This window comes from Simochromis diagramma, unplaced genomic scaffold (genome assembly GCF_900408965.1).
Source record: "Simochromis diagramma unplaced genomic scaffold, fSimDia1.1 OVJJ01000646.1, whole genome shotgun sequence".
NCBI classification, from domain to species: Eukaryota; Metazoa; Chordata; class Actinopteri; order Cichliformes; family Cichlidae; genus Simochromis; species Simochromis diagramma.
In genome coordinates, this window is record NW_024387279.1 from 5,551,697 (window position 1) to 5,577,482 (window position 25,786).

General features: G+C 41.3%; 2 protein-coding genes and 1 long non-coding RNA gene across 10 annotated transcripts; 2 read left to right on the forward strand and 1 right to left on the reverse strand.

Moving 5' to 3' along the window:
• Positions 1-244: 244 nt before the first annotated feature.
• LOC120716033 lies at positions 245-1,776 on the reverse strand. The gene is made up of 2 exons (XR_005691790.1): positions 1,663-1,776; positions 245-1,206 (listed from the first exon to the last, which is right to left on the reverse strand). It is a non-coding gene; the product is annotated as an uncharacterized LOC120716033 (long non-coding RNA).
• A 22-nt stretch (positions 1,777-1,798) lies between these two features.
• ccdc120b (coiled-coil domain containing 120b) lies at positions 1,799-16,178 on the forward strand. 2 transcript variants are annotated; one of them, XM_040003374.1, is made up of 10 exons: positions 1,799-2,051; positions 9,178-9,277; positions 9,633-9,763; positions 10,390-10,491; positions 10,667-10,787; positions 10,978-11,037; positions 11,224-11,377; positions 11,523-11,624; positions 11,969-13,006; positions 13,598-16,178. In XM_040003374.1, exons 2-10 carry the CDS (start codon positions 9,229-9,231, stop codon positions 13,692-13,694), a joined length of 1,854 nt encoding a protein of 617 aa, XP_039859308.1. In that variant the 5' UTR covers positions 1,799-2,051; positions 9,178-9,228; the 3' UTR covers positions 13,695-16,178. The 2 variants fall into 2 exon arrangements, with proteins under 2 accessions (XP_039859308.1, XP_039859307.1); XM_040003373.1 differs by having other exon boundaries at positions 1,802-2,051; positions 10,664-10,787.
• Positions 16,179-17,345: 1,167 nt separating this feature from the next.
• On the forward strand, positions 17,346-25,739 carry LOC120716018 (SRSF protein kinase 2-like). 7 transcript variants are annotated; one of them, XM_040003380.1, is made up of 15 exons: positions 17,354-17,503; positions 18,381-18,632; positions 18,714-18,822; positions 18,910-18,997; positions 19,280-19,367; positions 19,530-19,636; positions 19,769-19,934; positions 20,058-20,083; positions 20,190-20,246; positions 21,177-21,507; positions 21,697-21,794; positions 23,892-23,999; positions 24,128-24,197; positions 24,273-24,365; positions 24,470-24,659. In XM_040003380.1, exons 2-15 carry the CDS (start codon positions 18,413-18,415, stop codon positions 24,544-24,546), a joined length of 1,638 nt encoding a protein of 545 aa, XP_039859314.1. In that variant the 5' UTR covers positions 17,354-17,503; positions 18,381-18,412; the 3' UTR covers positions 24,547-24,659. The 7 variants fall into 7 exon arrangements, with proteins under 7 accessions (XP_039859316.1, XP_039859312.1, XP_039859314.1 ...); XM_040003377.1 differs by having other exon boundaries at positions 17,360-17,503; positions 24,520-25,739; XM_040003382.1 differs by having other exon boundaries at positions 17,346-17,503; positions 24,128-24,365; positions 24,520-25,739.
• The last annotated feature ends 47 nt before the right edge of the window (positions 25,740-25,786 follow it).

A 25,786-nucleotide genomic window follows, 5' to 3' on the forward strand; every position in this document is an offset into this window, starting at 1 on the left:
GATTACAGTTGTTGTGACTGGCAGCATGTTAGCTGAGAGCAGAGAACACTTTCCTTAAAGGTTTAGTTTTGCGAGGTTTTTCTTGTTTTTGGAACAACATGCTCTTGTTAAACTGATGATGTAGCAACAATCGTCATACAGATGATGACTCTTTATAAATCTGAAATAATAATACGCACTTAACGAGTGTCCTTCCGTCTCTGTTCTCGAGTAGTATAACACTTGGCCTTTAATTGTATTTTCAGCTGTATAATGTGTTTTGTTTTTGTTTTATAAGTGTATAATAATTCACTCCCCCCCCCATTACAAACCTCTTGTAAGTTTTAACAATGTGAAATTTTATACATTCTTGATGTGATTTTTTTTCTAAATTATGTTTTCCTCAAGTAATTGTGCATATGTTGAAATATTTGGGAACAGTGGGTTCTTCTTTTAAAAAAAAATATTATTTAGTCTTTGAATTAAAACATATTTGAAGAACTGACACAGGTTTTCCTCATTTCTGGTCATTTTTGTCTTTGTGGATGTAATGTTTGGCGATAATGTTATAATATTTTGTATTATTTTACAATTTGTCAAATGTGTCTAAATCATCAACCGAGTAGAATTAATTGACTTAAACTTTATATGCAGTAAAATCAATTTATGTGGTTGCTGTAGGCTAATTATTGATGTTATGGTTGAGTCAGTGGAACACATAACCTAAAGAGAACATATAGCCTATAAAGCTAAGCAAGCCTTAAACATACTTTGATCAGTTAATATAAATCAGATTCTAGAGAGAGTTCGTGTAAATGTGACTGCAACAGTGTGATGTTCAGAGTTCAGCTGTGCCTTTAACAAGCAGTTATCACTATGTCGGTTTTGTTGATCGTTCTTCATGAGCGGTCAAAAGCTTTGCTATGAATTCTGGGAACTCACTCTTTCAAAAAAGATGCTCCAGGTTGTCTTGTACTGATGAAGATAATCAAGGAAGAACCAAGTGCTGTACTTAGGAACTTTCTCAGGCAAAACTGACCATTTAACCACAAATTTCAGTTTCCCCTTTATGATTTGTTGCCAGGACTTTAGCACAGCTGTTGTTTGTGGATCTCTCGCCTTTAACTTTGTCTTCAGAGAGTGAAATGTGTGCTTCACTTGGCTGGTAACAGGTGTTTAACAGGACCTTTTTTGTTTTGAGACACTTTTTTCGCCCGTTATTTTGTGCTGAAAAAAATATTTTAATTAGTATAAAGCTGTTTCTGGATCGGATATACTTCTTAATACTTACAGTGAATTTCTTACAACATTTGAAGCCCTGAAATTAGTCCAATATTAATCCAATCCGAAACATTAAAAAGTTAGCACTTCAAATGATATTGAATGCGTTTTTTTAATACTAATAACTGTCAGAGTTCCAGAAAATCGATCTCTTTGTATAAAAGAAATCAAGTTATTATTAACGTTTATTACAACTGAAGTTATGGAATTAAGGATGGAAGAACGCAATAAACTTCCCATTAAAAAGCCATGTTGGGCTGCTATAATTTGGTATGGTGCGGTCCAAATTATCTCTGACATAGAAAGCAGTAAAACTAAAACGACTATTTGAATTTTTCCGAGTTGAACGTATCAATTTTTAAATCTGGAAAAAAGTCTCTTGGGGGGTTTGGAGAGGGTTACCTTGAATGCTGCACATGAATCCACGCTACTGTGCAACACCTGGGTTACATTCTTATTAGCGGATCGAGTGGCGCACATTGAAGGCATGTACCATCTGGGGAGGGGCATCGTCGCTGTGGTCGTGTTGGAGTCAGCTGGCTGTGTGAAAGAGAGCGTTTTCATGCCGCGCAGAAAGCAGGTCTGTTGAGATGCGCAGAGCTCCGACGCAGCGGAGGTCGCGAGGCTGCTGGTGAATTACAATTGGGATAGTGAACCATCATGAACGGGCAGCTCTTTTCCGTGGATCTCCGCACATTTTGCCAATAAAAACAAGCAGGAATGATTTTCCTCCCCCTGCTTTCGCTCCAGAGAACCATGGAGACCTCGCAAGGCATCAGTCATGCTCTCTGGTAAGAGGGGATTCTGCTCCAATATGTCCTCTTCCATCCTAAATGGGCGTATTAATTAATAGCGACCAGTACGGCTTTTTAAAAAATGAGATATTCTCTATAAAATGAAATGCATCGGCCTAAACGCGAGTCCGCAAGACGTCCTCGCATCTGTTCACGCATTTAGCTCGTGTGAAAAGACGTTTGTCATCGTGGCGGGCTGTGACACACCTGCGATGTGTTATCGCTTCCATAATGAGTCCGGTGCGTTTCATTATCAGCCGGTGCGCCGCCGTCTGCAACGGCTATGCAGATGCGGGGATCAGCGCAGACTGGATGTGCGAACGCGTGCTTTATGCTGAGCCAAATCACATGTCCGTACGAGGAATGCAAGGACCGCATCAAGTGAGAGCCTTGCGTTTGTGTACGCGTTGTGCCAGAAAACAGTGCAACGGGTCGTTTGTGTGGCACGCTCGTCAGGAGGCAGGGGGTGGCGGAACTGCAAGAACGTCTCAAATTCAATTTTTAAAGGAGTGAAAATGTGTGCCAAGCTTCCCGGGAATGCATAACTTCTCCCCTGTTGCTGCATTGTTATGGAGCAAAAAAACAGACCTGAACATCTTGTTACTGCCGTCTCCTGGGCCTTATTGCTTCACTCCTCTCATTTATTAATACTGCTCGGTCACATGCAGCAGCGTTAAGCTCCTATTATTAACAGATCCCTGAGCGAGCCTGTCCGTCAGGATCCCTTTTGGTGGGGTGGGCTCGTAAAAATGTGTTGGTGCCTTTTACAGCGAGTCACTGTAGTCCACCTTTTGGCGTTTCTGGGAAACACCTCTGTTTTTTACAAGAGGGTTTTCCTTTGAAGCCTTATGCTCATTGCTCCTTTTTTATTTACAGTTGTTAGTGCAGGGACATGACATTTACAAGCAAAGGGGTTGGTGTGCTGGGAGACCATTCTCATGCTCAGTTTCCTCTTGATCACAGGGATTAGGATGAAACCAGTCATGTTAGTGTTTCTGTTCGCCCGTACAGTACAAAGCACTCCCTTTGGCTGTTGTGTTTCAGTACAGTTCAGTCACATTCCATGGACGTGGACTTTGACCCAGATAGCTTTGTCACAGTTGCATTTTTTTAATACCATTTAATACCATTGCATCAAGGTTACACTATTTTTTTTTTCTTTTTTTAAACAATCCCCTTAAGACATGGGCTGACACAAATTTGAATGTGTAGTTCTGTAGTAGGTAACTGACAAAACATGCATGTTAAGTACAGAGTGTGAAAAGAAACACTGGCTGCTTGATCTGGTTCTAGTCGCTTCACTACTTCTTACTAGCACATAGAGTCAAAATGAGAAACATTTAGCTTCATCTAAAGTATCTTGTTGCTAGAACCAAGGAATAAAGTCTGATCAAGCGACTGTAGTACTACAGATGGGGGAGCGTATTCACCTACTTTTCTTCAAAACACAAAAGACTCAGATCAAGGTCCTTTAGTGTGTAAATATTGAATGTAATGGCGTGGCTGCTGTGGCTGCACTTCATAAGTCTGAGCGAAACAAAAGCACTGAACTCTTTCCAGAATCAGCAAAGTGGATTACAGCAAGCCACAGAGCATTAAAAACAGCGTTGGACATACAGAAATCCCTCCAGGTGTTACAGAGCAAAGGAAAAATGTATAGCAATAATCCCCTCGGACATTAGAGTCACATTCCTTTCTTTATTACTCCACCCTCCTCTCCTCCAACCTCAGCTTAGCGGAATCCAGGTGGATAGCAATCACTGGGCTTTGCTTTGTTTTGCCTGTGGTAGTTGTGTCAAACGTACAAAGGTGAGCATCAAGGCCCGGGGAGGGAGAGAGGACGAGCTATACGATTGGTCAGCCTTGGCTAAGCTGCCCTGCCTTGTGCTGATAAGTGCATTATAAATCAGTATTTCATGGATATAGAGAGCAAAACGAAGAGATCACATTGGTGCGCGGGGTTGGTTGGAGGGTCACCTGACCCCTGCATAAGCCCTCCATCCACAGTTGTAGGGGTTGCTCAGGTGGAGGCAGCTCTGAATCAGCCGTATGTCTGACCTTGTCCAATCTCTTCTTTGTTGAATCATAAATTACATCTTCCTCCTTCTCACATTTCTACTCCCATCCTCACCAGCAAATCTCACCAATGGCTCTACAGGGTCCTTGGGGTCTGATAGTCAATGTTTGGGAGTTGCATTACTGTTCTCCTATAGATTAGATCAGTATGGCTTTAGACATGGAGAAATGCTGTCCTGGTGCACCAGTGAAAGCAGTGAGGCACTGCTTTGTAACAACTGACACAGACAGTGGTGCAAACTGTAGTTTTTAACTGTCTGCTGCCTATTAACTTCTCAGGAACCAGCGGGGGATCCTCATGCTAGCCTAACAGGAGCTGTGTAGTTGTAACCCTCCTCTGGTTCACATGTGTAAGTTCACAACAGCAGCAGCTGTGTCAACACCAGCGGTCAACATGAGGGCTGCTGGCCTCACCTGCCCATACTTAGCTGGAGGTGGGGTTTCAGCTGCTCCTTTATACCACAGCCGCCTGTTGAAAGAGACCAATAAACCTGCTGTGCAGCATATGGTGGTGCTGCAAAAGCTCCTGCCGCACTGTATTAAGACTTGCAGTTTTAAGTCTTGAATATGTGTATTATAAATTCTCAACAATAGCTTTTCCTGTTCCCAGGACTCTTGGGCCACATGAAAGCTGACAGTAGAGAGAGAGTGAATCTGTTTAAGAGCCGAGAGCCATCGTGTTTATCAAGGGAGACGACGCATAAAACTGTTGCTGTAGGAATGTAGCTTTGCTGTGAATATTTCAAGCTAATATGCATCACTTCTAAGCTGACGAGAGAGCATTATGGCTCCTTGTGTGGACACAGGAGGATCAGAGCTACGGTACGGGCTTCAGTGTTTAGCCCGTCTAGAATATTAAACTCTTCCTCGATTTGCATTTGAGTGATACGAGCTGCACAGGGCAGCTCGCTCTCATCGCACGGCTCATGTTTTCATCGACACGGTTCCTTCAGTGCTATCTGTACCACCATCCACAGCCCATACGCATGCTCGGCCAACACGTGTTTGAAGCCGTGGTGTTTAAAATCTATATCTCCTCAGATTCTGTGAGGGCGGCTGTGGTTCAGGAGGTCGTTGTCATCCGTTAATCAGAAGGTCTGTGGTTCAATTCTGAGCTACTCCAGTCTGCATGTTAAAGTGTCTTTGGGAAAGATGCTCTACTCCTTTGTGGGTGATAGAAAGTGCTGGAAAAAAGCATCAGACGTATGTCATGTCGGGAAAAGGGTTCATGTAGTAGTGCATTTACCATCTCACTCATGCTTCCCCCCTGAAGTGTGTTGCAGTCCTGTATTGTCACACCTGTGCCTCTGCACAGCAGGTGCTTACAAAGCTGTCACTTAACTTAAGGTAGTGATGCAGCTGATCCCCTCAGGTGTGTTATCTATTAAGTGTGGCCATGGTGGAGATCTGTTGCAACTGGTCTTCACCTTTCCTCTAGCTGCTATTACACAGTGATTACTGCTATGGTGTTTTAACCATAGCCCCATTGTGGTGTCTTTGCATTCTCTTTCTGTAGTTATAAACACCTTTACAATAAGATGCACTGTAGGTTCAACCACTGCTGAACAGCGGGAAAAATTTGGGATAAAAAGCAGTAAAATGCTAGTCATACACATGAGGCCCATAGCGACAGGAGGCGTAATCGCGTTAGAGTAGTCTGGATGTCTTTGTTGAAGAATTGCTGCAATGCTCCGACTTATAGCTGTGACTTTAGATGCTGATGGTATATTTTGCCCTAAAGAGGGGGGGGGGGGGGTATGAAGAGCAGAATGTAATGCTTTGAACTTCCTTGCTCAGTGTGCGTCAGTAGAATGAATCAAGGGAGACACAGTGGTGCTATTAGAAACTTCTTTCTGAGATGTGATGGTGCCAAGTTCAAACCTTCCGCTTAGCTCAGCGATTCAAAACTGCATCTACGTGTGGATGTGATGGTGACCCCCACCTCTCACTCAAGACTGCAGCTTTGAAAAGTAGTAGTAATTTGGATTGGTGGATGGAAAATGAATCAAATGTAAAATGGGCTTGAAACTTGTTTTTCTTTTTTCTTTTTTTCTTTTTTTTTGAATACTTCCCAAATGGATAACTACTTTTAAATTTGAAAACTTGTGGTTGGACTACACGATTACCTCAGGGAGGAGTAGCCTACAACCAGCCAACAAACATTTCATAGATGTCATTTAGGTGGGTAAGGGATGGTGAATAAAGGTCTTTAAAAGGTATTTGTTAGCCATGTCTGCTAACCCTCCCATAATAGGCCGATTTTACCCACAAGTCTAAATAACTGGAGGTTATCAGGTGGGTTTCATCCTAATGTAATAAGCTGGAATGTACAGTTATTCCTATTATTTCAAAGTAAAGCAAATGTACTAGTTGGTTTGTGGCTTGCTGTGGACAAAACTAATGGTACAGTTACAAAATACAAGCACAAAACACAGAAAGGGGCCATTGCAGAATGATTTTAATTTTTGCTCAAAGACATTACTCTGAAGAAACAACCTGACATTAACAATTACAAATAACTGAGAAAATTATCCATTTGTGAAGTAATTACACAAAAAAATGATATTGAAAGTTTCAAGCCCATTTTCATTACGGTCACATTGATTGAGGTCTTCAATTTGTCATCATAATGCGCTGCCAAAACACGTGTCTGCCATATTTCAGCTGCTATTCAACTGCATAACAGAAACAGAACGGATTATTTCACACACTATTTCATGATTTGGTGTCACCAATTTATGTGGCATTGAATTCCTTCTTCAGTACATAAATTAAATGCGGCTTGCTAAGGAATTAAACTTTATCTAAGTAAGAGGAAGAATGTGTTGTTTCTTGCTAGGATGCTCATTGTAAGACTATAAAAAGGAAGTGTGAGACGTATTGTTATAGTAGCAAAGATGAACCAGTGATATCTGCACTGAGGACTGAGGTTTTAGTGTTTTTATGATGACAGAGTGGGCACATTTAGTTTTGTTTAACAAAAACAAAAGGGGGGGGATTGCACTGAATTTCCTTGGAAATGTTTTGGTTGCTGGACAAAGCCATTCTTAGGGGCATGGCAGCCTTTTGGCTCCAGCTGCCCAGCGACAGTCCAGATGAATACCAAATGTCTCAGTCTCCTCTCGACTGCTTCTCTCTGTGGGTTTACTGTTCGGCTGTTCAACAAAGAACAGACATGACACTGCCTTGTACACTCCCAGGTGAAAATCCCACTTGGTGTATTAGATTAACTGAAAATTTAATCATCATGAACTCGGTTTTGTGTAACAGGATTCATGTGATGAGCTTTTGTCTGCCACTTGCTTGTGTGAAAGGCTCCTGTTTGTCTGTCAATGGGAGGTCAAGCGTGTGGGGGTTTTCGCATGTACAGGAGCAAACAGCACTTACTGGTTCACTTCCAGAACAGGAGCCAACGCAAACTCTGGAAGTATTTCAAGTATGTCTTCACAGAAAGTGTTGTTTGAGGCAGGAAAACAGAACTCTAATGTTTCTGGCCTAAAAAAAGCCAAAAATCTGAGCAGAGCTCTGAGACAGCTGCTCAGACTAACTGATAGATAAATGTTTCCTTTTGAAAGATGGGACACTGGCAGAAGCAATCTTTGGAAATGGTAATTCTGATCCAGCCCTTGAGGCCTTCCATCTAGATTTGTGGGCTGAATGGAGCCGTTTTATGATTTACTCGACTGGCAAGAAGACAGCAGGATGCTTATTTACGGCAGCGATTTGTGAGCAACGCCGAGCGAGAGGTTTTGGCAGAAAACGCGATCGCTATTTTTGGATGTCAAGTCTCTACTGGGCATTAGGGAAGAGGCTTTGTTTGTAATGAACCTCCATTATGTAGAAGAGAGTATATGAACCGTGGCTCACCTGCAACAGTTTAGTAAAAACAGTACATGTCGTAGTTTCCCCCCGATTATCTGTTGTTCCTTCTCAACAGATAAATAGATGATTATATGTAGAAGTTTTAAAATGATGTGAATTTTGTGTGAACCTTGACATTTATGACAGTCGCTTGGAGGAAATGCCACTGATTGCATTCTTCGCCGCCTTTGTTACTTATTCCAACACTTTGCTTCTGGCTCTGTTTCCCTTGCTTTTTTTTGTGATGGTAGCTTTGAGCTTGTGAGGCATGAAACACACAGGGATTAGATTTCTCCCTCTGTATCTGTCCATACATTATTAATGCTACTTATCTCGTCTCATTTTCCTTCTCTTTGCAAATTAATTGGCTACTAATTGCATCCAAGGGCTAATTTTGGAGTATTTAGAGTATTACTCACATTCAGAAGGCCTAGTCTACAAGTTATGTTTGGACTCTAGATGAACTTACTCTCAAAATGTTCTCTAGAACTCATTAAATCCTAAATTTATAATCTTGCATACCGTCATAACTGGGTTTATTGTGGTTTCATTTAAATTGTTGCTGTCACCTGGTGCCTTTTTTTTCTGATCTAAGACATTTTTTGTCTTTTGTCTTTCTGAGTCAAATATTCTCCCACAAGTCTGTTGTTACAGAAACTAACTCGTATTTAGTGATACAGTTTTTAAATACCTGAGCAGAGGGACAGCAGCGCCCCCTGATGGACCCTTGTGCCATCTGATCGAATGCTTTTTTTTGTTAAAAATATATATATATAATATACACACACACACGTATGTGTGTGTGTGTGTGTGTGTATTATATTTATTTTTTTTGTTTAAAAAATAAATAAATATAATACACACACACACACACACACACACACACACACACACACACACACACACACACACACACACACACGTATGTGTATGTATGTTAAAAAGCATAGAAAACAGTGCTTCGGTGAATGTGGCATATAAACGCTCCAGGAGAGTAGAAAAGCGCTATATAAGAATCAGCCCATTTGACTTACTTGACTCCTCACATAAGTCCAGTGTACTGGCTCACATTTGGGTATATTTCAAACAGGTTTTTGGCAGATTTCTAAAATATTTGTGTCTTGTACCTCCAGATAACACAAAGCTGGCTAATGATACATTTTAAACCTTCATCTCTCTTTCTCAGGTGAGGGTGTGGCTGAGAGCGTGAATTGTAAAGTCCCCAGAATTACATCACATGGAGGTCAAAGGACATCTGATCACATCCATGGGTTTGGGGGCTCCTGGTGAGTAATGATGACTATTCACAGTGTAAGGATTCACACTTCCATCTGTGGACAAGTCTGAAAAGGCTTGAGAAACCATCAGCTTGCTTGTTTTCCTGACAGTTTTTTCTCTAGGGAACTGCCAGCTGAAAAAACATCTGTCTTTGTGAAGACCTTTTGTTCACATACTGCCACTACAGCTGCCAGATAATCTTATCAGAGCACTCTGAGAACAGACACCTTCAAAAACACGACACTGTGATACAGTATAAACATAACCCACAAGATTGCGTTTTTAATGAAATCACTGCCAGTTTGAGTCCACATCTGAATTTCACTGTGTGCAAAAGTGACTTTCATGCGTTGTGCCTCCTAGATGTTCAAGGCTGCCAGGATGGCAAGCTGCAGGCTGAGAGGATCGCAACTCTGCAAGAGAGGAAGCAGGCCTTGGAGGCTCTCCTCAACGCCAGAGTGGGAGAGCTCAAACAAGTCTGTTTGCAGGAAGCTGTGAGTCGATCTCGCTTCATCTTCGAAACGTAGCTCAGCTTAGATTCTCTCTCCGTACACCTCAAGAGATGAGAGGATAGCTGCAGTGTGGTTTAACAGCAAATTTAAGTCTTCTGTAAAAATGAGAATAAACGTGAACATCGGAGCTCAGCTGCAGCTAACAACTTGTTGAAAATGGGATATTTTTCACAGACAAAATCTTTGCTTGATTGCTTCTGAGAGCCTGTCAGTGCATGTTAATGAATCCGCAGCTGCCTCAGCTTTTCTTTAACAGCTGTTCAACACGTCCCTGTTTTCAGCTGGATGGTGACTCATTCTATCTGTGAGCCTATTTATGGATTCAGAAGTTGTCTGCTCTGTTGTCAGTGTAGCTTACTTAGACATCTGAAGCACTTCTCAACTGCAGAGTTATGGTTCTGCTTTAGAGGTAAATGCTAAACGCAGCCAAATTATTGCTGGCATATCTCGTGCCATATCTTGACCATTTAAGGATTTAAAATAAAAAAAATTTTTTTAAGAGACTTAAAGTAATCTGTTAAATGATTATCACTTTATGAAACAGTTTGCACCTCAGTGGCCAGTGAGAAGGATTTCAGTAACTGGGGGCTAATCGATGTCCTCTACAGGAGCTGACTGGGAAATTGCCACGTGCTTTCCCATTGGAGACAGGAGAGAAACCCCCGCTGGTGCAGCGGAGAGCTGGCCTAGCGCCCATTGCCAAGGCAGAGGTAAGTCAACACCTTGAATATCAATTGTGTTTACGCAGTAGCTGTACCGTTTTTTTTGTGTGTGTGTGTGTGTGTGTGTGTGTGTGTGTGTGTGTGTGTGTGTGTGTGTGTGTGTGTGTGTGTGTGTGTGTGTGTGTGTACTCAGTCTAACATGGGTGACTTTCCCTGGCAGCAGGATGAGGCTGCCCAAAGAAAGCAGATGAAAGCCATCTTCACGGGTGCTCTGTACAGACACTCGGAATCAGACCGAAACGTTCCAAATAGCAAAAGAACGGTCCATCGGGGCTGTCACACAGGTACAGTACCATGGCAACTAATCCCACACCTGCACACTTAAAGAACAACCCCCCCCCCCTCCCCCCCAAAGCTACACAATAATAATAGCACAATGCTGAAAACGTCATCTTTGCACTTCTGCATTTTTGTTTACCTAAGCCACCAGGTGTCATGCTGCTTTGCCTACGACCTATATCCTTTGTGTTTCAGAGGACACTGTCATGTCAGAGAGTACCAGCTCCATGTCAGATTCAACATCCCATGACAATGGTGAGTCAACAGTCTCCGTGTGTATCCACATTCACCAAAGAAATAACTGAACCTCTGACCCAACATCATTCTTAAAACATGAGAATATGCAGTGTTATTAATGCTCTGCACCAAAAATTGCACTTTTAAGGCTTTTATTGAAAGTTGACTACATCAAAAGATGATTTGTTGTTCTTCCTCCTACAGAGTCTTCACCGAGCGTGGCTGCAGACCAGCGATCTCTGTCTCAGCCACGACTTACTGCAGGCAGTCCTGACCACAGAATCAGCAGGAAGCTATCCCCAGTGGAGATTTATTACGAGATGAGGACACGGCGCAACTCTGTCACTAGCTCTGTTAGGTGTGTATCTTAAGGTGACCCTGTGCAGCCTGCCTGCTCTGTTACATTCACTGCATAAGCACACAAAAGTAAATGATCAGGATTGTGTGGGTTACAAATGCTAAATGCATCTTGTGATTCTTCGTTTTTTGGTTTTCTTCCACAGCCCAACTCACTCTTTACCTAGAAGTGCTTCTAACGTTGAAGGCAGAAGTGTTCCAGCAACTCCTATGTTGGCCCGAACTGCTCCCATCAGCGTTCATGTCAGGTAATCTGTGATGCTGGGCTGCTTCTGTCTGATGCTGTACACCTCCCGCCTCCTGTGATAACTGTATGGTTGGAAATGGCTTAATGACTTAGCCAAATGAAGACAGAGACTTCAGGTTGTAACTGCGATTAATGTCAAATTCAGCTACCAGCAAAGGTTTTTAATTCTTTGGACTTTTGGCATAAAAAATTTTCCTTTTTTAAAAGGTAACTTTTCTGTGAAATTCAGTTACATGGATTAGCTTAAAGCTGCTGTCACTCACTCTGCTGTATCTAAAGTTCTTTAGTTTCCTCTCTGATTACTTTGCGCTGCTGCTGGGCTCATTTGCTGTGCTCATATCTTAGGTCAGATGCATCTGGTGGAAATGGGCTGAAACAGTGGTCTGGCAGCCTGGATGTGCCATACATGATTCCGTTGGCTCAAGAAGGTTCTTCCTCTGACCGCCGCAGCTGTCCGTACAGCTCCCGAGCCAGGCGCAGCAACAGCTCTGAGGCCCTGCTGGACAGATCGAGCCTTCCAGACGACCCAGCCCCTAGAAACGGCATGCCGCAGAGAGGAGGGCCCTACAAGAGTTCGGAGACGCTGACAGATGGAAAACTGCGGCATATTCACTTGGGCAGCCCCGAGGGGCATGTGGACAGCTCTGTTGAGCAAGTCAAAATGCGTCTGTCTATGGGTGGCAGGGGAGCAAGCGGTGGCTACAACGAACTTTTGATGGACTATATCTGGGGAAAACAGCAGAGGATGCAAGTGCAGCACCATCTGTACCAGTCCACAGGAAGGATCTGGCAAGACATGTCCTCCCCTCGCTCATCCACTGCAGCAGTGCCTCCCCATGCCAATGGATTTTCCCATTCCCAGGTGCACCTTCCCAGTGCTGCACCTCCCTACAGTCCCATGGTCCTTAGAGGATCCCAAGCTGAACTACGCAGGGTCAAGGTCACCAGAACCAAATCTTGTGGACCTTTTATTCCTTTGCAGCAACATCCCCAAGATGCAATTCTACTATCAGCGTACGAGTCCCCCCTTCCTGTTTCTGGAACCACCACATCATCCATTCCCAACCTGCACCCTTACCAGACTGATTTGTCTGGTCCCTCCTTCAACCGCAGACCCCCACAGTTTTCTCTTCCTACTCCAGAAGACTCAACAAGAAGCCTGCATAAAGCCCTGGCTCTGGAGGGCCTTAGAGACTGGTACCTGAGGAATGCTCTTGGCTATCCTACTGCTGCCCCAAAGGGTCACGAGGCAGGGATCTCTCGTCTTTCACACCCACACCCACTGGTGCACCAGGCCCAGTCTGTTCAAGGTGAACCAACTAACCTCCAAAGGCCTCAGATACCCCAGTCAGCCAGCTTCCATGGCCACCCTCTCCATGGAAGGTCAGTATTTTTAAACGTGATTCACTAGCTGATGTTTCAAGTTAGACTTCATACACACTGCAGAAACACAAGCCTAATAAACGTCAATTTTTCTGTTGGTTTACATTAACACCACAAAAATGTAACATTACTGTTGCCATATATATGTACAGCATGGATGCATTACTGAAATCTGTGTGTTACAGATGATTTGTCTGTCTTCTTAGATGTTGGCAGCAATGCTTCCAACAGATGCTGGTGCTGTTACACTCACTCTGCCCCCCAGCCAATCCATCTATCATCCTCTTTTACAACTGACACTGTGTTATTTTCTTTTTATTATATATTTTTTTGGGCTTGGTCAGCATTATCGCCTGCTGCTGGCAGCCTCATGCCAACACTCTTTGTTGTTCCTGATTGCTTCCAAGGATGGGCCTCTCCAAGCTCTGTTATAGTCTTGCACACTTTTTTTCCCCCCTTTTTTTGTGGGCCCTAAGAAAATTAATTTCTTAGTGGTTTTACTGCATGCTTCTTGTGGTGTTTATTTGTTTCCTCTCTTATTTTTTATTTTTTTGGGAGTGCAATATTGACTTGTTTTACCTCCCCCCACAGGTCGATGGAGTTCTCTCTCTATCAGGAGACATCTGATCCACAGATGCAAGAGGTGACTCCAAAGGAGCCCAGTGCTGACCCAGGCACCTTGGTCTGAAGCAGCAGCAGCACTCATGCACACATCAATGCACTACATACGCAAAAACAGTGTAGCTTCACATGGACTCCGATATACTACTCCAAAAATTAAGGGAACACTTAAATCACATGCTGTATCTCGATGAATTAAATATTCAAACTGAAAGTCTTTATGACACACACTGTGTAATTTGTTGAGAACAAAATAATGGAACAATATAGTTGGAAAGCCTTCTGAAGGCTGGATTCAAAATGACAACAAAAATCAATGTTATAAATTGTTCAAGTGTTCCCTTTATTTCTTTTGATCAGTTTAATTCCACACACAAGTTGATTATAATGTGACCTCAGCAGCATCGAAAAACATGACAACCTCAGCAGAAAGAGACTGAAGTAAATGACAAACTGTAGCTGTAAAGTTGGAAAAAGCCTGGGCAAGCTCCCTGTGTTATACCTGATTTTTGCCAATATCAATGTCAACCCCAGTGTTTTGTGGCTGTACACGGGTGCTGACTTGCAGAGCATCTAATACCAATATGATCATACTCTACTTCACATATAAATATTTCTGGTCCAACGCGAACGGCAAGATCCTTTCCATTAATCCTGAAAAGTCTGCCGAGATATACTTTTTTACAGAATATATACAGCTGTAAAGTACTATTTTGTATCTTCTGAGATATAAAGAACTGTTATATTAAAGAGGTAATTTATTGCTCATTAACCATGTTATATTCAAAGATGTTATGAGCTCACATCATTTGAGACGTATTACATGCCAGTGAACGTGTGTTTGTAAATTATATAAACCGCAGAAACATGCTTCAGTCCTCATCTGCCGTTAACGTCACAGCCATTTGTATTTTTCATATTTGATAAAAGTGAAGTGGGCCATGAACTGTAGCGTAATGGTGTAGCAGACAGGAGTGCCTAAATGTTTAATATCAAAACGAAACCTTGGTTAGAAAAACTTTAAAGTTGCTAGTATTAAGACTGTGTGAGATTTAGTTTTTAAAAATCAGACTAAAGCGTATCACAGTGTGACTCAGTTTGGGTATTTGGAATGATGTCATATGTATTTTGGTGTTTTGGGGGTTTCAGCTCAGTGCTGGTTGATAAATGTAGCCTTCTCTGTGCTGACCTTAGATCAGTTTAGGACAAACCTTAGGGCTGTAGTGAGACCTTCTGTATGGCAGTAGCACTTGACTGTGTGACAAGAAATAACTCGTATCAAATCAGTTTTTTTTTTTCTGCATTCACTTGCGGAGGATTTGATTGTCATACAGAGCACTTTATGAACATCTTAAGCCTTAACCCCTATGAAATTGTCACCAAGATAGATAACAGTCAATAAGAAGGTTTTTCTTTTCTTTTCTTTTTGGTCTTCAAACATCTGTTGAAGGTCTGGGTGGTGGTCTGTACATAGTGGCTTGTACTGATGAGTCTCAAGCTAATGTTCTATTCCCATACTAACAATGTAATTTTCTGAACTAACCGCATAATAAGTATAATCAAAATAACCTGCCCTACTCCTTCAACCCCACTTCCCCCCAAGTGAGAACTATTTAATTGGTTATAAAAATTGAGGATGACCATGTGACCAGAATAGGGCCGCTGCAGTACTGAATGGTGGTGTGAGCAGGTCTCATACCAGTAAATGTCTTTGTGAGAATACATGCTGTTTGTATTTGTAAGGAATCTGTTTGACATGTTTGCTTTCTTTTAAATATTTTTTTTAACATTGTGTCATGTATCTCTGTATATCAGTAGCATTATTACATTGTTTTCACAATCAGCCTGGGTAGCATTTTGCAATGTACACTACAGAAACCAGAAGAAGTAAACTGAAAATATTTGTATTGTTGTAACAACATAGCATGTTTCTTTCATGGTTTTAATATGATTTTGCCTCTTTTTTTTTTTCTGTATTTGATCTTCAGACTCATCTGAATGTAGTTTTCTTTTGTGTGTGCTTGTGATGTTTTTGCTCAGTTACAAACTGTAGCACACTGTGGAACATGAACCTCGTGTCTACGCCTGTCTGATGTGTTCACATCCTCTGTTTCCTGCTTCATAGAGCTCCTTCCAGCTTGTTAAAGACTGAAATCAAAGACCAAACTGCTGTGCACTGGGGGTCATAAAGGTATTTTTCATATAATGTACTCTAAGTTCAAAAGAAATAATATAAATTTAGCTCTAAAGCAAATGTATTCAAACTATATTATATTTATGAACCTATAACGTTTTGTAGCCATCTACTGTAGCCCTTTCTCATCAGTGCAGGAATTAGTAATGTATGTTTAAAATTTCATTAAGCTGTGTGATATGTTTAATATTTGGTTATACTTTATATTTTCTTTATTTCTTAAAAAAAAGATATTTAAGTGCAGCTGTTTTCTCTTTTCTTCTCTCTTTATAACCAGGCCTATGAAGTTAGGCTAAACAAGGCCTGCTCTGTTCTGTATGTATGAGATCTAAATAAAGTGTCATGTTGAAATCAAAATTCAAATGCGCCAGATGTGTTTGTACTATATGCAGCAAAGTTGTGCTGAAAATGACCTGTGGTTGTACTCTGTGCTAAACCTACCACTTCTAAACTATTAACCAGAGTATATAATGAAGAGATAAGTGGATTTATCAAAATGGTATAACCTCATCACCAGTGCAGTTCTTGGTAATTGATCTGTGCTAGTGTGATAGGATTTCCTATTTTCCAAGTACACTGAAATGTCTTAAATTATCTTTTTGGAAATGGAAAAAATATACACACATTCACTGTGAAAAATGAAAACTGACCCAAAATGCTTTGGAGGCACATTTACATTTAATGTCTAAAAACGAAACAAAACCCTAGTTTAAAATAAAGATGAAAAGAGTATTTTGTTGTTTTAATGAAGTATTGCAGAAAGTAAAAATCACAACAATTTAGTGGTCATTAAAATATGTTCAAAATCATGGCGCACTGCTCTCCCCTACAAAAGCTGCCTTTTATAGGTTAAAGTATCTGCAGTACTGGTAAATACTGGTCCTGTATTTACTTTAAAAAATAAATAGATAAATAAAAAAAATAATAAATATATATATATATTTGCAGTGTTGCACAGCACAAGTGCAATATCCATTTTTTTTTTTACATTTCCTGTTGCTCCAATGATTGTAATCACCAGTTACTTTTTACTGCGTTTTTTTTTTTTTTTTTTTTTTACAGGAACATACTGAGTAGCATTCTTCTCAAAATGAAAATTTGTTTGTCAGAAAGTTGAATACAAAGAAATAAGAAAACAAGCTCCTTACCACCTCTGTAAATCGAGCTAGTCGCTAGATAGCAATAATATTGTCAGAAATGCATGTCTGCTACATGCAGGCAGGAGCACTCTCTCAGAGTCTTAAGCTTCTGCTCGACTCTGCTTATGAATCATTAAAGCAATGGTTGGGACTTCCAGTCATTCAATCAATAGTTGTAACACATTAGTATGGATTTCAAAATGTTATTTGGTTTTCATTTGTACCTATTTTCAGTAATATCAACTTTAATATCAGCAGATTAACTAGGCATATAATTATTTTCTTTCTCTCTTTTTTGACATATTTTTCAAGTCATCTATATTTGACAACAACATAATAAAACTGGAAATTGTGTTTCTGGTGTGCCACCCCTATGAAAAAAATCCGGATGCGCCCCTGGTAGCAGGAGCGGCAGGCTGCTATTCCTGGACCTGAGTGTGTTTTTCCAGTCGCACAGAGGAGAGCGGGCTGAGAATGTCCTCGTGTCAGGCTCGTTCATTTCCCGCGTTACAAATACTAAAAGTGGATACATTGCACACAACGGTAAGTTGCTTCTTCCTTGAACGTGGCTGGGTATTTAGAGAGGGATAACGGTTTCCGAGTTGATGTACTCTCGACGTCTCCCACGGGAAAAAAAAAAGCCCTTTCGGAATAAGTCTTTTCGAGGAAGAAATGGCAAATTTATCATATGTACAATACAAAATACCTTACAAAAGACATATGTGAATGTCACACACTGCAGAAGAATCTTTAGTTAGGCAGCATAAAGAGGAAGTAAGCCAAAGGGCTGTTTTCCCCTCTCTGTTTAAAGCTCCTTTCCTGTCAGTGAGCCGATGATTTTTTTCATTCATTGCTAAAAAAGGTAAAATAAAAGAGTAATTTTTAAAGTGACTTTTAAAAATTTCCTCTTGTGTCAGCCACCAATTAAAACTTTTATAACCACAAACAACGTTCAGCTATTTGTTGAATGCCATGAGAGCAGTCTAGCCTGCATGTATGTGTCTAGTTGTTTTACTGTCTTGCCGAAACTGAAGCGCTGTAACTGTGATACAAATGTGAAGTAAAATGGACTAGTTTGCCATTGCTTGTTTACAGCAGTGGCTCCTGCACTGCAGCAGTTCATGCAATATCAGTAAGATTTCAGTTGCAGCTGGCTGGTGTCACGAGCTATTTACGTTGACATGCCATTCATCCAGCTAAAAATAATCATACACATTCACTGGCTCTTTTAAAATGTCATTGCAGCAACCTACTGCACTCAGTAGCTAACAATACAAACCAGCTGCCAGACTCCAAGCCAGTGAACTCTTGCTTTACACATGCGGGAAATGATTTAGGACCTCCTTCCTTCTTGAACGTATGCAGATACATTTTTGTTATAAGCTTCCTGAGTGCTGCTGTCTTCTTGACCCTCCTCCAGCTGGGCTCGAGTTCATCAGGCTCCAGATAAACATGTCCTCATCGTATGCTGCTACGATAGCAGCGCTGATTACAACAAACTCTTTTAATCCACCCGTCAAAACCAGGACCCACGCCACTTCTAACACAGCACGGACTCGTAAGCCTAGCCAGGACCACCGCTGCCCTCAAACTGTACAGAGGAATGCTGTTTCACCTGAGCCTCAGGGATTTTACGACGAGCAACAGGAGAATCCTGCTGACTATTGCATAGGTAGGTAAGACACCGACCCTGAAATCCAGCTCCCCTGGTTGAGATCTTCAATTTTCACATCTGCTGCGTATTTCATTGCAGGTGGTTACTACCCTGTAGAGATTGGAGACATTTTTGTTGACCGTTACCAAGTTGTTAAAAAGTTGGGATGGGGTCATTTCTCTACTGTGTGGCTCTGCTGGGATATGGTGTAAGTACAGGTTTGGCTCACTTGACTTTTTACACAACAATTATCAATATGATCCAGTAACTCACTGACATAATTGTTTGCATGCAGGAAAGGGCAATTTGTGGCTCTGAAGGTGGTGAAGAGTGCTCAAACATTCACAGAGACGGCACTGGATGAGATCAAACTTCTGAAATGCGTCAGTGTGGTCACATTGCTGTCAGATTCAAGTCATTTTGGAGTGCTCTTAAAACACTCGTGTAACAGAACTGGCTTAGGGTTAGGCTTAGTCTGGCCACGAGCGGAAGTCTTAGTAATCAGCGTGTTTAGTGGTGCAATGAACTGCAAAGGTTTTCTGCAATCATTTTTCTATTTTATTTCCATCACTGTGGAGTCACAATAATGTCACCATGCTATGAAATCATGTGTCCTCTTCATTTTTATTTATTTTTTGTTCAATACGTACTTGTTTAATCATCAGGTAAGAGACAGCGACCCCAAAGATCCTAAACGAGACAGCATAGTCCAGCTCATTGATGACTTCAGGGTGACTGGAGTGAATGGAGAGCGTATCCTTTATAAAGATGGTCGATCACAATTATCTGCTCCGCAACTTGTAGTATTTCATTGAGTGGGGCAGATCTTGTAAGTGTATTCTGGCTTCTTCTAAATACCCAGGGTGTAATATTCAGGTTCTGTGGTATAAAAGCAGGTCCTTAATTGCTCAACAGATGTGTGCATGGTTCTGGAGGTTCTTGGGCACCAGCTGCTGAGGTGGATCATCAAATCGAACTACACAGGCCTCCCTCTTCCCTGCGTTAAGAGCATCCTCAGACAGGTTTTGTGCAATCCTTTATTCCAACCTTTGAAATGGTCCCCTGTCTATGACCACTATTTGAGGTTTTTCTGTAAACAGAAGATGTTCTGTCTTTGCCTATGTCAGTGATTTGATTACGGTTCCTTCTCACAGGTTCTTCAGGGTTTAGATTACTTGCACACTAAATGCAAGATCATTCACACAGACATCAAGCCAGAAAACATCCTTCTGAGAGTGGATGAGGTTTATGTTCAAAAGCTCGCGGCCGACACCAAGCTGTGGCAGATGCCCAGGTCTCCTGTATTCACCAGCACCTCAGGTTAGCGATGCTGTGCTAATAATTAGTCTACATATGACTCAGTTATATTGTGTCTCGGGAAGTACCTTAACTGCTGTTCACATTTGTGCCTTTTTCCCCTCCTGATGTTTTTCCATTTGCCAGTGAGCACAGTTTCCAGAGAAAAACAGGTGTGCAATATGAAATATATTCCTCTGATATTATTATCTTATTAATACATTTTTATTCAGCTCTGATTGTATTATGACCTTTACTTTTATACTTTGACTTACTTAGAGTGCGCCCAAGTTACTCGGAAAACTGACTGGGGTTTTCCACACTCTTGGGGAGTGGGTAAGATGGAGTTGGTGTTTTGCTTTTATACTGATGCATCTTATAAGCTCCTACATCTTTGTCAAACTGTGTAACAACCGGTCTTCTGTACAAGCACACTACACTGAGACTTCTATCCACAGTGAGTGGATATGGGAAAAGTTACTGTTCATACTTGATTTTTATTAGCAGTTGCTGAGTTGCTGAGCAGTTGTGGCCTCTTCACCTCAGTCAGAAAATATGCTCTGCCTGTTTTTGCATTTGTAACATTCATATAATCAATAATTATGGCATTCATATTGCAGCATTTTTTTCTTACTACCCACTCAGGTGTGTGTAACTTTTACAGAGAGTTTGGGCAGTGATTGTAGAGATTGGAGAGCACGTTATATGTGTTCATTCTACTGTATTTTTCTTCCTTTCTCATCCTAAAGAGACACTGGAAAGAGGCGTTTGCAATATATGCACTGCAGTGGAGTACAGACAAGTAAAGAGCAGGTTATCATGTATTTAGAGAGTACAGCTCCTATGGTGTATTACTTATGGTATATATTCTACAGTAGGCAACTTACTGTGACTATCAGGACTGGGCACTAAGCAATGCTGAAACAGTAAGCAGACACAACTGGTTATTTTGATGTCCTTCCAATAGCCGCTGTTGTGGTTTCACCATAGCTTGTTGTCAGCAACCTGCTCTAAATCATGTGAAAACTTTATGATTCACTGCTGAGGTATGAAATATAAAAACAATGCTAAATACATCCACTGTTGTCTGTGCACTTAAGTACTAATAGAATATGAAACATCACTTGTAGTTGCATTATTCTGCATTTTTGCTGGAACTCACAAAGCAGGCATGGATTTGTGATAAATCACTAAGCACATTTTTTATTAATTTCTTCGGTGCATGCTCTCTCCTGATTGTTTCCCACGTATGACTGTGCCCTACAGTCCAGCAGGATTTCCAGAAGTCCAATTAAGCGACTGACGAGGAAAGACAGAAGCCGACGAGGCAAGCCTGATGTGTCCGTTTCTGTCGGTGCTACCTCTAGCACCCATGGCTCCACTTGTCACTCTAAGCTAACAGGTTCTAACATCACTGTAAGAAGACAGACTCTGCTGTTGGAAGACAGATTGAATTTAGCTGCACACAGCCTCAGAGACTCCTTCTGCTCGTGTCCAGACCTCAGCACAGATGCTGCTGTCTCTGGATCCAGATCATTGTTATTACATCAGACTGCAGACAGAGATTCTCTGCTACCTTCACCATCATGTCCACAAGGTGAGTCTAAGAAGATTTCTTGGAGGGAAAGTAACTCTAAAGCCAACAGTTTGTTCCTCTTTCTGTGGAAACTTGCATTTTGGCTCAAATCTGTACTTTGGGCTGTGTGTTTACATAAACTGAAAGGCTACATGGATCGTAAGCAGTAAAAGTACTTTCTTAGCTGTCATGTTGTTTTATGTACTTAAGGCACCAGTGACTCAGATGTTATTCTGGACCTACTGAAGCCTCACAATGCTGACAAAATCCTCATCAAGATTGCTGATCTAGGCAATGCCTGCTGGGTGGTGAGTGAATTTATTTTTATTAGGGAATATGTTTCTGTTTGTTTTTGATTTCTAGAGAATATCTGAATTCCAGATCACACGGTTGTTGCCTTTCGGAGTTTAGAGTTGAGTTGGTCTATGTCATACCATAAATTCAGCTGCAACTGCCCAGGGCTTTGTGCTTCAGGATTCTGGCTTTATTAAACCTTTAAGTATTTGATATTATAGTATTATTCCCACATTTAATCAAAACACACTCAGAACTTTGAAGTAAACTGCGCTCTGTTTCATAAATGGCCACACGAGTGCATTAAAAATGCTTCTAAGTCATCATTATGATACAATGCAGCAGGTGCATGGCATGATAGCCATATTTACAGTGCCCTGTGGTGAAAACACAGCTGCCATATGTCGCTTGTGAGACTGTGTGGGCTGACATGTAGCTTAAGAGAGGCGTATGCAGCAATCCTGTGCAGTTCATTACAACTGATGGTTTCCATTTTATTTGTCCGAGTCAGAAAAACAGATCAAGATGCTGTTTTCTATGGTAACATTTTAAAAGCATGCAAGAAAAAGAAAAATTATTCTGTAGCCTATTATGGTATTTATCCCTGCTGTCAATGAAATGTCTATAGAATAATTATAATCTTTAAGGGTTCTGAATATAAACATATAGCCACAGTGTCACAAGACTATTTTTTAAATGATATTTGTCAGGGCTTCAGGCGGATTGGATTCAATCGCAGACCTCTTGACTAAAAGTTTAACAAGTTTATTTACAGCACAAACAAACAAAACTGTCAAAGTTTAGGGTGAATGTTAGAGAAAGTCAGGAACAGGAACAGGTGAGCTGATCACTTGCAGGTGCATGGATCCAAAGGGCACGAACCAGGATTAGTCCCACCCTGAACACAGAAATCAACATGTCCATAATTCTCAGTTTCAGGTTTTCTTCTTCAGACACAGCAACTTAGAACTATTTTAGTAGCTGTGCCATTTGACTTTAAGATGAAAAGTTCTCAAAATTCAACAGCACAAAATGTTGTTGAAAAATAAAAAAATTTCCACTATAGTAGATTAAAATCACCCCTCCTTTATGCACATCTGCAAATCTTTGTACACGGATGGGGGCAGCTCCCTTACATTTACTGAGATCAGCAACTGACTGTGAGTTAATTAATGTGTGAAAATGGCTAACATTCTGTACAGCATCGTTGATCACCGATTCTAACTTGTGACAAAACAGATGACGATCAGGTTAGGATTGATTTAATCACTCAGGAATGCGGCTGTTTCTCTCTATCACCCCATCATAACCCTATACAGGAAGGTTGTGGTGGGAAGGTAATAATAATATATTAGAGTGACGAACATATAGACCAGAGTAGAGGGTAAATCACCAAATCTCCAAAGCAAATCCCACCCTGGCTGTATGTATAGCACTGTACGCAAATTCTGGACGTACTAAAACCTCACTACCCTTTGAACGAACTCTAATAACTTCGGTCATTCATGAACTTTTACTCCTATTATTTGATCAAATTATGTTTATAACATAATAATAAAGACATGCTCATCAGCCTCAGTTTCACTCTGTGTTTAATGCCAGTCAGTAAATGTTAGCATGCTAATATGTTAAATTCCAGTTGTTCCTAAGAATAGTTATTTATCATAATTATTGAAATAATCTGGTCTGTCATCATCATCATAACAGTGGCTTAGACCAGCGGTCCCCAACCTTTTTTGCACCACGGACCGGTTTATGCCCAACAATATTTTCACGGACCGGCCTTTAAGGTGTCGCGGATAAATACAACAAAATAAAACCAGTACCGGTTTATTCATAACACACGTGAAAAGACCCAGGAAACCGAGTTAACGATTAAAAACGATAACAAAGTAACGCTAAAAACCGATAAAAACCCTGAAAACCATACATGTCACACCCGAGCCTCAACTCTTGCGGCCCGGTGCCAAACGACTCACGGACTGGGCCCAGGGGTTGGGGACCGCTGGCTTACACAACCATGTGCATATAGATTAAGGGTCACAGGTTTTTAATTTAACATAGAGAGATTTTGTGCAGCCTTGTATGCAGCTCATCTATCTTGTTGCCAGCACAAACACTTTACCGAAGACATCCAGACGTGTCAGTATCGTTCTGTGGAGGTCCTGATTGGTGCTGACTATGGCACACCCGCTGACATCTGGAGCACTGCCTGCATGGTGAGCTAAGTACCTGGATATAAGTGTAAAAACAAAATAAAAAAAGAAGAAAGAAATGAAGGTCACACATCTCATTGACATTCATAGATTCACTACAACCATTTTTATTTTTGTCCCTCTCTGTGTAGGCTTTTGAATTGGCCACAGGGGACTATTTGTTCGACCCACAGTCAGGAGCCACATTTTCCCGCGAGGAAGGTTTGTGGTGTACACAAATTTCTCTTGTCCTTGATTTATGTGCTTATAGTACGGTGTGTACTCATGTCCTTTCAGATCACATTGCCCACATCATTGAGCTACTAGGACCTCTTCCATCACAGTTTGCCCTCTCAGGGAGAAATTCTAAACGATATTTCAACTCTAAGGGTAATTTTGTGTCATTGTGTGATCACTTTGTTTATTTTTTATTGTAGTTTGACACAGAAAGTTTTACCTATTTAATTAACTCTCTTTTTAATTCTCTTACGCAGTTCATCTTTTCCTTCCTAAAAGTGTTCTGGTCCGTTTTCCTTGTCTCCAGGACATCTGCGACACATCTCAAAGCTGAAACCATGGGGCCTGTTTGAGATCTTGCTGGACAAATATGAGTGGCCACGGGAGGAAGCTTTACAGTTCAGTTCCTTTCTCTTGACAATGTTGGAACTGCTGCCAGAGAAAAGAGCCACAGCTGCCCAGTGTCTAACTCACCCCTGGATTGCCTTCTAGACACACTGGCTTTGTGACATTTAGAGCCCAGTGAACTATCTCTGTGATGGGATTTGGTCAGCGGTGGGTGTAGCCTGGTGCTGGCATCATGAGCACAGCTTTTGATAATGTTTATTAGCCTGACTTGGGTTGTTTGGTCTTTTGTTAGCTGTCTAAGTTAGGCAATGACCAAAGTACAATTTTGTCCTACAAGAAAAGTGCCTCAAACCAAGCGTACAATATCCTTAAGTTTTGATAACAGAACAGAAGATTTGTTTTATTTTTTCTTCTAAAAAAGCAAATGAAGACCTCCCCTTCTTTATACCCAAGTATTGAAATGGCAACAGTGTAAAGCAGGATTTATTATCCCGCAAATATGTCCATCTGCGTACACATTTCCATTTGGGCAGAGGGGGGAGAAGGGTTTTCACCCACCCCAGATGTGCTCCAGTGCAGTCCTCCAAGATCCTAACTGCATGTCGCTGGATGCAGATGATGTAAGCATCTGCTGAATGCTGATTGGTTGACAAGTGGGCTGGAAAAGAGAAGGGAGCAACAGCAGAGTTCACCAGGAACAGGAGATAAAAACTTCAAAGATAAAAAAAATGCGTAATGAAAAGCACAGAGAGTGGTTACAGTGGACATGTTTCATTGCTTTTACTACTCTGTTTCGCTTCACCTCTTTCTATGTTGTAACTTTGCTTTTCTCTGTGGCTGGTTGATGGAAAAACAACAACATGAGCGACCCACAGACCAGTTGTACCACATATTTGTATACTGCCTCCATCTGGCAACAGAGCTCTCTGCAGGCAGATGGGCAGTCCCTGAACCAGAGTAGACAACAAATGCTCCCTCTGCTAGATTATAAATCCCACTTAGGTCTGAGGTGTAGAAGGGGTGTCTTCACACAGCTCATGTATCAAATTAAAATTATGAAATGTAAATAGGATAATTACCCACTAAGAATATCAGGGCAAACACCTACAAATGATAAAGGTGATTTAATCAACACACATATTTAACCCTAATAAATGATGAAATGCTATGCACAACAAACAGTGCGTCCTGTTTTTGTCAAGACTGAGCAAGTGTGAGTGTGCTGA

Excerpts from the sequence above, each read along its gene's own strand:
- LOC120716018 (XM_040003382.1), top strand. The coding sequence starts at position 18,413 with ATGTCCTCATCGTATGCTGCTACGATAGCAGCGCTGATTACAACAAAC. Across the intron at positions 20,247-21,176 it reads TCCACACTCTTGGGGAGTGG|TCCAGCAGGATTTCCAGAAG; the intron begins GTAAGATGGAGT and ends TGTGCCCTACAG. Across the intron at positions 21,508-21,696 it reads TTCACCATCATGTCCACAAG|GCACCAGTGACTCAGATGTT; the intron begins GTGAGTCTAAGA and ends TATGTACTTAAG.
- ccdc120b (XM_040003373.1), top strand. The coding sequence starts at position 9,229 with ATGGAGGTCAAAGGACATCTGATCACATCCATGGGTTTGGGGGCTCCT. Across the intron at positions 9,764-10,389 it reads AAGTCTGTTTGCAGGAAGCT|GAGCTGACTGGGAAATTGCC; the intron begins GTGAGTCGATCT and ends TGTCCTCTACAG. Across the intron at positions 10,492-10,663 it reads CGCCCATTGCCAAGGCAGAG|CAGGATGAGGCTGCCCAAAG; the intron begins GTAAGTCAACAC and ends TTTCCCTGGCAG.